The sequence below is a fragment of the Pseudochaenichthys georgianus genome, chromosome 7 (genome assembly GCF_902827115.2).
Source record: "Pseudochaenichthys georgianus chromosome 7, fPseGeo1.2, whole genome shotgun sequence".
NCBI lineage: Eukaryota > Metazoa > Chordata > Actinopteri > Perciformes > Channichthyidae > Pseudochaenichthys > Pseudochaenichthys georgianus.
The window spans coordinates 5,590,882-5,603,106 of record NC_047509.1 but is presented as its reverse complement, the minus strand read 5'-3'; the positions used below and the strand labels follow the sequence as shown (position 1 = coordinate 5,603,106).

The 12,225-nt window shown below is 39.1% G+C and overlaps 1 protein-coding gene across 7 annotated transcripts; it reads left to right on the top strand.

Moving 5' to 3' along the window:
* The first annotated feature begins 2,410 nt into the window (after positions 1-2,410).
* bcas1 (brain enriched myelin associated protein 1) lies at positions 2,411-10,687 on the top strand. Of its 7 annotated transcripts, XM_034086298.2 has the most exons (11): positions 2,411-2,733; positions 3,623-3,676; positions 3,941-3,973; positions 4,699-4,917; positions 6,142-6,177; positions 6,431-6,472; positions 7,408-7,473; positions 7,663-7,701; positions 8,401-8,523; positions 9,088-9,294; positions 9,739-10,687. In XM_034086298.2, the coding sequence occupies exons 1-11, from the start codon at positions 2,713-2,715 to the stop codon at positions 9,814-9,816; spliced, it is 918 nt and encodes a 305-aa protein (XP_033942189.1). In that variant the 5' UTR covers positions 2,411-2,712; the 3' UTR covers positions 9,817-10,687. The 7 variants fall into 7 exon arrangements, with proteins under 7 accessions (XP_033942189.1, XP_033942190.1, XP_033942191.1 ...); XM_034086299.2 differs by lacking the exon at positions 3,941-3,973; XM_034086300.2 differs by lacking the exon at positions 7,408-7,473.
* Positions 10,688-12,225: the final 1,538 nt, after the last annotated feature.

Genomic DNA, 12,225 nt, shown 5'->3' with positions numbered 1-12,225 from the left:
CGGTTCTTCTTGTAAATGTGGAATCTGCCCAAGGAGAGGTCACCGCGGATGATGTCGTTACAGTTCAGGTAGTACCAGAAATATGTGAACAAAAAGTTCTTGCTGTTGCAGTTAAGGATGTACAAGAAATATGTGGACAAGTAGTACTTGATGATGAGTGGGATAGATGTCCTGAGGAAGAAGTTATCATTGTAGAAGCTCCGTCCATTGAGCGTATCACCTTTGAAGAACTTCCGGGCGAAAAGTTGTGCTCTCATGATGATGAAGACATGCTTGGATATATTCTTGAAGTTATTGCTAGAGATATGAATGCAGAGGTTGGTGAAGATGTGAGCACTGATCTGGGACCAGAGCAAGTTGAAGAAACAGAGCCAAGTCATGTCCAAGATGATGATGAGATGATGGCAGCGATTTGAAACCCTTTCACTAGAATTGAATGTTTTTCCATCACCTCTCAGGAATCTCTTGATGATTCTGCGGATCATGTCGAAGAAGAGGTGATCACTGCAACTAGTTATTTGCACTTATCTGGAGAACAAGTAGCAGGCCTAGTGACTCCAGAGGAGCCAGTTACTGAGATGACAATCGAAGAAGCAATAGAGGCTTTCTCAAATGAAATGGAAGCAGTGCCAGAAAGTGTTGAAGAAGATACGACAGGAGGCCAAGTCACCGGGGAAGACAGTTCTGAGGAAACTATGGAACAAGTGATGATGTTTTGGCTCAAGCTGTAGCACCCGAACAAAGCCCAGTAGAACAGGTAGAGGAAACCCCAAGCCCACTTGACGAGGATGCAACCCAAGAGTTGTTGAGGAAACACACCAGAAGCAGCTTTTGAAGATATTTCGGGGCTGCTTGAAGTTCCTGAAAACATAGTTGAAGAACCTGCTGACGTGCCACCAATGGATGCCACAGAAGAGTCTGAGCCTTGCCTTTCAGACCAAGAGGAACTCGTAGAGGAGAACATCGTCTTAGCCAATAGATTCAGCTCATGTTGTTTCTGTGATGTCTTTGGAGGAGAATGCAAGATTTCCTGAGCAACAACGAAATGGCAACGTGTTGGTAGTCCTACTCGAGACAATCGAAGATGAAGCTACAGAAGAGATCATGCAAGAAACAGATCATTCTGGTCCTAGTTTATCTGCTGAAGAGGATAACTATGCTTTTCTTGAGACCGTTGTAGAGGAAATCCTCACAGAAGACAATGATGAAGCTGAATGTGACCTTGTGACTTCAGAGAAGGACTCTGAAGAGAATTCAGAGAATGAACCAAGTGGGACCTCCACAGATTCATCACTGGACTGAAGTGTCACAACCACAGACTTGGAAGCGTTATTTGTCAGGTTGCAGTCAGCTTGTGTGGAAGTTGTTGAAGAATCAGCATGCTTGGTCGTTTCACGCTATCTTTAGTGGGATACGACATTACTGTTACTAAGAATGTGGCTCCAAAGGAAGAAGAGCAGTACAATGTTGAATGAATGAAAAATAATGATCTACCTCTTAAGGAAATCATGTGTTTAACGTTTTGCACTAGGAGTTATACATAGAGGTAGCTGTTGTCGTATCGGCTAGTAGCAAACTACGTACATTTGAGAGAAAGTTGCCATACTAAAATACTTTGATTTCTTATTTAACAGTTGATTTGGCTAGCTATCTACTTATCTATTCAGTCAAAGTTATCATGAGTTTGTATCCGTTTATAAATATGTTGGGCAGCTTGTTTTTTTCAAAGAGGCTATATAGTTGAACAAAACAAATAGAAAGCTCTAAATTCAAAGTAATGTCTCTTACTTAAAGAACCTTAACTTAGTTTTCCCCCAATCGTAATGAACAAAAATATTACTATGAACGTGTTTACTCAAGTTTAAAACACAGGACAGTGACCTCCACTATTTTGAAAGAGAAACTTGTGTGCAATGACCAGTGATTCTGATTGGCCCTCCCTGGCAGTCCCTTTGCTGCACAACTGAAGATATGTAGTAGTAATTGCAATTTGATTGTAAGTTGTGTTTTATAATAATGACAAGCAGTGTTTTTTATATATCATCAACACAAGATGGAATTGTGAAGTTTTGAAATGTTTTCCAATAAAATGAAAAATGTAAACATCTTGTTCATTCATAATTTAGTTGTTTTTGTCATGATTCAAATATTTTTCATCCTTTCATTCGTGTTTAGTGACAAATAATACCTACTTTCACAAGAGAAAGAGAAGGGTTTAAAAACAAAACATTCAAATTAAATCAGTCCACACTGAAGGAAAATTGTATGCAAAACTATGTATTATATACCCACCATCATGTCACAGCAAGGTATTTGTGTTTCCTCACATTTTCCAGGGCATAACTCTCACACATTGTTGAATATCAATGAGTGAGGGGTGGGACACACACATTAATAAAAGGCTGATTGTTAACAATGCCTCGAAGTAGGCAGAGGCATGGTTGGAATTGTGCTCCCATCTCAATGCTGCGATTAAGACACTCACTGCTTGCATTATCAGCTGTGGGGCTCTAACATAATTCTCAAAGGCTAATTCTTTGTGATGCTGTATAGGGGACAGCTAACTTAAAGCAAGAATCAGAATCACTACCGGAGCCGGGGAGTGTGACTCTAGACCTGTGTCCAGTTGAAGAAACAGCTCCTGAAACTGTCAACGGAAACATTCAACCGGTGGAAACCCAAAAGGCAAGCAAACCAGAGGAGAATCCAGTTATGAACTTCTTCAAAAAAATAGTAAGTGACACAATTTGAGAAATTAGGGGTTGATATTCCAAATTGTTTGAAAAAATAGACTGCTGGGGGAAAACATACATTGAAGAATTTGCTGTAGTGTAAAGGAAGGAAACAGATCTACCATTGTTATCTGTAATTATTACTGAAGTCAAACAGCTGCTTAAAAAACTTAAATGAACATTTTCACATTTCTCTTAAAGCCTTACTGAAACCAAATCATTTAATGATAATGTGAAGCAGTCTTAATTAATTCAACAGATGCTGCGTGACATTTTATTGGTGATTTCTCTTGTTTTATGTTGAGGTATGTGAAAAGGGACTTTTGGCACAGAAAATGTATCCATAACAATATGACAGCACTGATGGAAAACCTACAACAAGCAGCTATTGTATTTCCTCTTCAACGTGCTGTGTTTGGGTCATTTTAAAGAGTTACCATTGCTCTAGCCCCATGCTAATCAAGTCTCTGAACATGCGGGAATGTGGTGGCCTATTGTTCGAGCCATAGTGTGAGCTCACAAGGGGGGGCCTGTGCTGTTGGAAGTTGAGATTTGTGAAGATAGAGCGAGGGCAGGCCTACGCCATCTCCGCAGCACAATGGCTGTCACAATGACAGCGCACGTACTGTATGTGCTCTGTCAGGGACCTCAGAGTGCCTCAGTCAGCTCATCATAAAGGCCTGTGTCTGCATTCATGAAAGGCTTGTATCTAAATAATATTTATTCTGTTTCTATAACATGGGCGAAAGAACGCTGACTTTGTTCTACACAGCTTCAGTGCAGGCTATAAGAAATAACATAATGCAAAGACATATAACATTTGAAAGCTAGGCCTTTAGTTTTTCTATAACGAACGGCACAAATAAAAGTTTTCTTCCCTTGTTGCACAGGTGACTCTCAAAGTAACCAAGGAAACAGCTACTCCTGAAGCCACAAAAGAGCAGGTGAACAGATGTTTTTGAAGCATTAAATCACATAAAAAACATGTTAAATATTAACTGGCCGTTGTTAATCAAGAAAGGTTTGCATTCTCTCGTTTTTATTTCTTCTCAACATCCAATGTATATCGTGCTTTTTTTGTTTAGGGTTAGGGTTAACCCTTTTTGTTTTGTTTTTGCATCAGTGAACTCAAGCTTGTTTGCACATCTTTGTTTGCTTGAGCTTAACTTTATTTCTCTAACTGTTTCCTTTTTTCTGTTCGCAAATAGTCCGAGGAGTGCCCACCAGTGACAACCACTACTGTGAGAACATTCCCCATGAAATGTTATAATTAGTGTTTATTTACCTTCAAAGGATATCTTTACAGGACATTAGTTGGGTTCAGTTAACTTCCATAAATGCTACTTTAATTGCTAGTGTTTCATTGTGTACACACATTTTTTTCATTGTTTATTAATGTTACAGTGTGTGCAGGAAACAGGACCCAAATGCAGATTAAAGTGTCAAAAATATCTCCTTTATTTCAAGGCTATACTATAAACAAAGACAGAACAGAACACTCACCGAAGACCAGGTCATAACACAAGACGAACCGACAAAGACACACAGAAAAAACAGAACTTAAATACACACAAGACTAATCATGCAAACAAGACACAGGTGAGGAGGGAGGAGAACACACAGGGACACCAGGTGCACACAATCGGGTAATAAGACACACCAGGGAAACTAACGACAGGCAACCACAGACAGATCTAAAGACAAAACACAACGCAGACAGAAACAGGCAGGACAGAAGGTGAAGACCTTTTAAAATAAAACATGAAACAAAAGACAGAAATAGACAAGACAAAATACAACACAGACAGATCTTGACAATTCTGGACTAAACTTGCTTGCTAAACTATACTGATAACTGGTTTGCATTCATCATTGCACCTTGAATTGTAATTGTGTACTTTATCATCTATGTAAGTGTGGAGTGTTTTCTTTTTAGCAATTATTTGAACACTCACTCTCTGAATAGGTCGCACAAGTATCTGAGCCGCCCCCAGCACCCAAAGGGGGGATGTCTATCCCGCCACCACCTCCTCCAGAGCCACCCAAAATGGAAATCAAGGCAGAACCAGCTGCAAAACCTGCCAAACCCACACTCAAAGAAGAACCAAAAGCTGCTGGAAAGTCACCCAAGGCCTCAAAAGGATTATCAACCAGAGCCGCTCTGAGCAATCTCTTCCATCCAAAGGTAAATAAACGGCAAACCAAAGATTGTAAGACAAGATAGATACGTAAAGGGGTGGTTATTCATGTAGAATTGCAATGATGCATGAGTAAAATCTGAGTATAATGTGATAAGTGAATTTGAGGTACTGCTAGGTCTCAAGGCATCCAAGGGCAAGAGTGCTTCAGCAAGTGGAGCCAATGCCAAGACTGCAACAGTGGTACAGTAGATTATTATATTCTCTAACTGACCATGGCTCTTCCTGTTACTAACTGAACAAGAGCTGGTCTGTCTGGAGGTGGCAAGAACAGAACAAATAGCTGTTTTCAAATAGGAATACACAGCAATTGTGTAAGATAGTATTTATTGTGCCTTGAACCTCACCCAGGGTATCAGATTGTTGTTGTTCTCTTTCAAAGATGTGACTTGGATGTGACATGGAGATACATGTCCAATAATCACATAAATATTTCCGGAGAAAACTGTGTCAAGTTAGCAGCACTGTTTTGTACCACAGTCCCTTTTCCATGATATTTGCACTATTTAAATTGTATTGGTGATTAATTTAATTCACACAAAATGTTGAGAAAATACACGTAAAATTAGATGAGCACTACTCTTATGATTTTGCACTAACTATCAAGCTACAGTCAGAAAACATGGAGCTTCGCTTAACAACTGGAAACCAGGGAAACAGCTAGCTTGGCACCTGGAAAAAGAATAAAACATTAAAATGACCTGCTATGAACCTTTAGACAGTGCACTTTGAGTATGTCAAGTAAATTCACACTGCATACTAAGTAATTGTTGCAACAATCCTAAACAATTAGACTGCGATGCATAAGCTACTCAATTTGTTGTCAGTAGGGCTAGGCTACATTAGCATGTGAATTCAAACAAAGCCCAATAAATAGTTGCAGGACATGAATCAACTTCTCATTTGTACTCACTTTATGTACACATTAACATACAGTGCCACTTGCTTACTGAAGAGCTAGCCGATTCTTCCTGCCTCCAGTCTTTATGCTATGCTAGCCACTTTCTAGCTACATAGTTAGCGCACTGATCTGAGGGTGGTATTGATCTTCTCATCTAATTCTCAACAAGAAAGCACATACGCGTTATCAAAAATGTCAAACTATTCTTTTAACCTTTTTATAATGACAACATTTCCTCTGTGTTTAAAGGACATCTCCTGTCTATCATGTTGCTTTGACTAACAATAATAATTCTTCCAATGTCCTGCAGAAAGTCAATGATGAACCACCAGAGCCAGAAATAGAGGTAAAGCCAATAGTAGAAGTACAGGTAAACCAGAGTGCATGCTCAATCTCACCAGGAGTATTCAGGGGATTGTGTATTTTAATGCGAGTTTGAATATCAAGTCTTTCACCAAACCCCTCTCTAGCACAGTGGGTATTATTTTAAACAGTCTTTCACAGCTGTGCTCATAACAGACATACCATATAAATGAAAGCACGTTCAAATCGTCTTAATTTGCATCTCTTCAGAATAAAAAAGTAGTTTTGCTCTGCAGGAGACACCAGAGGAGACACCAGAGCCAGTTGTAGAAGTCCAGGTAAAACAAGTATGAGAGTTGTAAATCTCAGGGTTACGTCTTTTTTTGGGGGATTGGAATAGTCGTCTGGTCCCAGGAGTTCAAAACGTTTAATCCCTATCTGATCAAATCAGATTTGGATTTTTGGGGAGTTCAAAACCAAAAAACAGGATTAGGATCAGGAAATCCAATCCAAGCTTTAATCTGGATCAAATCTTCCAAACGGGTAGTTCAAACCGACAGCACAGGATTGGGATCAGTTTGATCCCAAAAAACTGGATTACCATGATCCCATGGGTGGATTTCCAGTGGATTACCAGAGCAAAATTTACTGTCCCATTTTATTTTAAAATATGTTTCAATTTAAATAAGATGGCAAAGTTTGTTAACTGAAATAATACACAATTTTTAGCCTTCATGGGAAATACATTTTATTTTTCATTTTTTGCTCACGTTTGTGGTGGCCTATTTTGTTTTCAACCAAATGTCGATGACATAAATGTTTATACTCATAAAAGTATCACAACAAAGATTGTCAAGCACAAATGTCATTTAGATTAAGGAAAAATATCTTCAACAAAAAAAAAAGTCCATCATCTGTCATCACCTTTCAAATAAAAAAATATAATTAGACATTATAGATGTCTCTGCAATGTGGTCTCTTGTCTTCCTTGTATTATTTTTCATATCCTCTAGATGGCGATCAGTAGGATTAACGCATTGATATTCAGGATCTAGTAATCTTGAACAATCGTAATCTGGATCAGACTGATCCTATCTTGAATTGCTTTGAATTCCAGGGACAAAATCTGGCCGATTTGTCTGATCCTGGATCACAAAAAATGGGATTTCAAAATCTGATCTGATTGAGATTAAAAGTGTTGAACTCCTGAGCCCAGATGATCTGATTATTCTCTGTTTTCATATTATGTTGTGATTCATTTGCCTCTGCTCAGAGTGAAATTAATGTTCAACCCACTGAGACAGCAGAGGAGGCTGCAGAGCCAGTTGTAGAGGAGCAGGTAAATCAACAGGAAGTGCTCACGAATATGAATTCCTAATTGTCCTCACTCTACAGGCATTGAACCAGCTATCAAATATTATGTTGAACCAAATATAATCTTTCATTATTCATTTAAAAAATGTTGGCATTATTCTTTCACATTCTGAAATGTTTTAAGCAATTCAAATAATGGTATAATTCCCGGCAGATGGAGGAAGAGGTACCACAGCCAGTGGTAGAAGCTGAGGTAAATTAAAGGAGGTCAACATTATGGGAAATACTCTTAATTGCTTTCTTGCAGAGATTTAAAGATCACTCTCATATTATGTCCGTATGTCTCATATCATGTCCGTAAAGTATGAAGCAAAAACTAGCAACCGCTTAGCTTAGCATAGGCTGTGAACAGCTAACCGGCCTCTGTCGAAAAGTAAATAAATCAGCCTTTAAGATTTCTGATAAAACCACTACATTACAAAACAGTGTGATTCCATACATTTTGGACAGTCAGGCTGGTTGTTTAAATTAGTTATGCTATGCTAAGCTAACAGTTTCCTGCATCCTATATAATTAGGTGTGAAAATCATATCAATCAAATGTCTTTGCAAGAAATATACTTTTCCAGATGTGTCAAACTACTTCTTTAAAGGAGTAATCTTGGGTGGCGTCATGTCCTTTTTCTATTTCCTTGTGTTGTTTTTCCTACAGACGATAACATTCTATATTTTGTGCATGATTTTCTGGGATTTTCAGGGAGAGGTTTTTATCCCATTGTTCTTCCTCCTCTTCTGCTCTGATCCTGCTTGGATCGTTTCCAACCCTTTTACCTCTTCTTTTACTTCACAGGTGGCAGCTCCTGTTCTCACCCTATCCGCTTCAATCATTGCCTTGCCTTTAAATCATCAATACCTCATGATATGTATTGTCTTCTCTGCTGTTTCCATTAAAGAAGGTGGATCCCTCAAAAGCTGGCACCCTGGAGGCCGCCGTGAAGCCAGAACCTCCACCGCCTATTCAGGAAGAAAAGAAAACGGACTCAAAGCCATCCTTCTTTTCCATGTTCAAATCCAAAGTAAGGACTATACACTATTTGACAATATCTTAGAAATATGGTGGAATTACTACAGAAAGTTAATGTGAATTTTAGGTATTCTTAAACCACATGACCACAGGCAACAATAACTGGAGTAGTCGGTAGCATGACCTCTCGAAAATAGACGCAATATTAACCAGATGAATTAAAAATGTATTAAAACCTGCTTTAAATCTGTTTTTTTCTCCGTGTGTCGTTATATTTGAGAATCATAACAACACACATCAGTGCATTTACTAAGACACACTGGATCCTAACATCTGGTACATCTTAATGTCACTTGGATGTAATCTCAAAATTCAAGTTTCAAGGCTTTTATTGTCATGTGTACATAGCTACAGTGTAGTTATGGCAATGAAAATCTTAGGTCAGGCTCGTCCAACAGAGCAACACAATAAAACGGATAAAATAGTACAAGTAAATAAAATAGAATAGAATAGAAACAGAATAGGAGTTCAACTGTGCTTAATGATTGGTGCAGATCAGACATTCCTATGTATTTATACAAAAGGCTGCAATAATTCGTTTTTCATTCACTTTCAGGCCGCTGACCCCAAGAAGGCGCCCCCTGCCCCCGCTGCAGCAGAAGAGACAGTGAAAGCCAAGGAGGAGCCCAAAGCAGCAGCCAAGTCGGAGGCGGTTGTGGAAAACAAACCCGCTGCAGTTGCCCCTCCAGCTGGAGAAGATGCAGCCCATGCTCCCAGGAAACTGGAGAAGAGGAACTCCATCCATTCGTTCTTTAAAACTCTGGTAAGGATGGTGTCCCTTTTCCACTGAAGTTACTGACGCTTTTTCTGGTTGAATGGACCTTTATATTGCAATTAGTTGCAGTTTATCTCCACTAGATGGCAGCAACAACTTGTAAAGTTACCAATATTTGCAGTGCATATTGTGAATTGTTTGTGTAGAGTTTGTTTTTATATCTATTTGACTTAAATAAGTTGACACATATTCATTTCACAGTAATCAATGCAACTGAAAAAAGGGGGAAGTGCTTTCAAAAGTAAAAAAAAGACCTCAAATTAGAAGTTCCCCACAATATAATTGAAAAAAGGTTTCTAGAAAACTTAAGTCAAATGTAAATACTCATCTAATGGGTTGTGTTCAGATATGGCATGCATAATATGGGTCTTCAAAAACAAGATTAGTACAGTAGATCGAAACATTTACAATTGTTCTCCCTTTCAACTTCAGGGTCAGAGACGTAGCTCGTCAGAAGCCGGGGTCCAGGCGGAGCAAGTCCCTGCAGCTGCAGCTGAGAAGGCCAAATGAAACCAGAACCAACAGTGAAGTTTCCCTGTACAAAACCCCTCTATCTTTGTTGCTCTTACTCAATCTTTATATCTCTCCCGTCTCATTTTTCTTTCAACCCTATTGAGTTACTTTAACTACATTTTTTTGTTTTTTGTTACTGTTTAGAAGTTAAAATATGGAAAGAAAAGTGACTGAAAGGGTAAAAGCAAGTCGATAGAAAGTCAAAGTTGAACAAGTTGTGATTTGAAATGCTCAAAGGTGAGGTTGTTGAGAGATATATATATATATATATATATATTCTGGTTATATACATGTCTTGACTTAAAGTAATGGGAGGGAGTGAGAAATTTTTTCTACAGACATTTAATGTGACTCACGGGGTTTGAGCAATAGATAGTACCAGGCTTTGCTTTTAGCAATACGTTTGTCAAAAGAAAAACAGGTTCAAGTTTTAGAAGGCGGGAAAAACCTTGGCAATGCAGATGTTAATATCGAACGAATGGCAACAAAAGTACTTTTATCTATATGACATTATAAGAACATATTTGTATAACAAACTTCACTTACATATTATTTTAACTTTATGTCAACTAAAGCACATACACACACATCCTAACAGTCATGTATTGGGCCATATGGGAAAAATCACAATCTTTACTTATCTGCACGAAAATTATTGTAAACAAAAACAAAATGGTGTCGTTGTGCAAATGTGTCCTTGTCATATATCACAGTCGCTTAATTAGATTACAGCATGTCATTTAAAAAGACGTCTTATGGTGTTAGTTATTTGTTTTTCGACATATGTGCAATTAATATAAAGCTTTTGTTTACTTATATGTATGTGTAACTTCAACTATCTTAAAAAACAATAAATATGTTCACTGTTTGTTTGTTGTCCATCAGTGTAGAGGAACAAGAACAACTGGATGTGGAGACAACCGCACAACATATGTGGCTCAGCAAGTTTTACCAACATAACGTTACATCATATGTTTGATAAGAGACAGGACTAAACGTGTGAGCTCATAACACATGACATACGAGTCAAAGCTGACTAGGTTGGGTGTACATGTAAATACAGTAAGCCATGTGTTTATCTGTATGGCGAATAGACAAGTGACAGGTATATGATAGACATGCTCACAAGAAATACAACTGACATCTCCTCCATGAGACAGATGTGAAACAAGATCTGAGGAAGTGTATATTCCAGGTAAAGGAAGCCCTTAAATCTTCCATTACCATTTATGATGTAATTTCTGTGATGGATCGCACAGGGCGCAGTCTTTGGAAGGATGTGTGTTAGAAGGTAATGTCTGAGACCCACCATTCACCCACCATTAAGGGATGAGTCTCGGCCCCTGAAGGCATAACTCACGCTGCTCCTTTGTTATCAATGAGACACACTCTTCCTGCATTACCCTCTATAATAGTTGTGATCATTTTAAATCGGGCATCAAAGTAATTGCCGTGGCAGTTAGGGAGGAAAAAGTGAGGTATTGCTCTCACGATATGAAACATGTGATCCATTCTCTGAGGATTGATTTAGATTAAGATGAACGTGTTTGTCTCATTGCTATGTGCGGAAAAACTCATTAGTAAACATCAAGTCATTCATTATTTACATGATCTTAAATTCAAATCCTTTAAAGCACCATCACTTCCTTATGTCTTCTCTTTCTCATGCGGTGATTAGGAAATTCACTCATGACGGCTGCATGTCGCTACAAGCAGTCCGGCAGAACTGTGGGTGTTTCAAGGGAAGGCTTTTCGACACGATCTTTATTTCATGAGCACACTCACACACAGGAATGAACAGTGGAGTTAAAGGTATGGATTGTACAATGCATGCAGATTGTACACCCTGCATAAGATCCGCTTGACCACCATGTTGCTGCAGTTCATCCCACGACAATGCCTGGGACTGTGTGAATGCGGCGAGCTCAGAGGGGGAGGGGCGAGGGAACAGTGGGCAGGGAGGCTTGACAGGAGGCTTGCTGTCAGGCCCAATGTGCATCAGGGCACTGCTCGCTGCAAACAGGTCCGGAGAGTGAGGACGCATTAGGGGAAATCCTTCCAGGGTCAAGCAGGTTATTCGCAGTGGTCTTCCCTCCAAAGGACAGTCCTGATGGTCCTGCAGGCCCAACATGTGTTTGTGTAGGGAGGCTTCCTCGTGCAGATGCTTTCAAGTGACTTTTAGGGCTGCTTTTTGTGGGGCTTTTCAGGGGAATGTGACATCCTGCTGCAGGGACAAAAGGCGTCTGTAGTTTGATACCACACATGCTATAAATAACTGAAGCTTTTTGAACGCCTCTCTAAATAAAATGCATGTTTTCTGTTAATTGGTGTTTGTCCTCGGATAAATGGCAAGCTGTGTTCAGTTAAAACAGCATTTTAAGTAAGATACAATAAGAAGTACTTTAG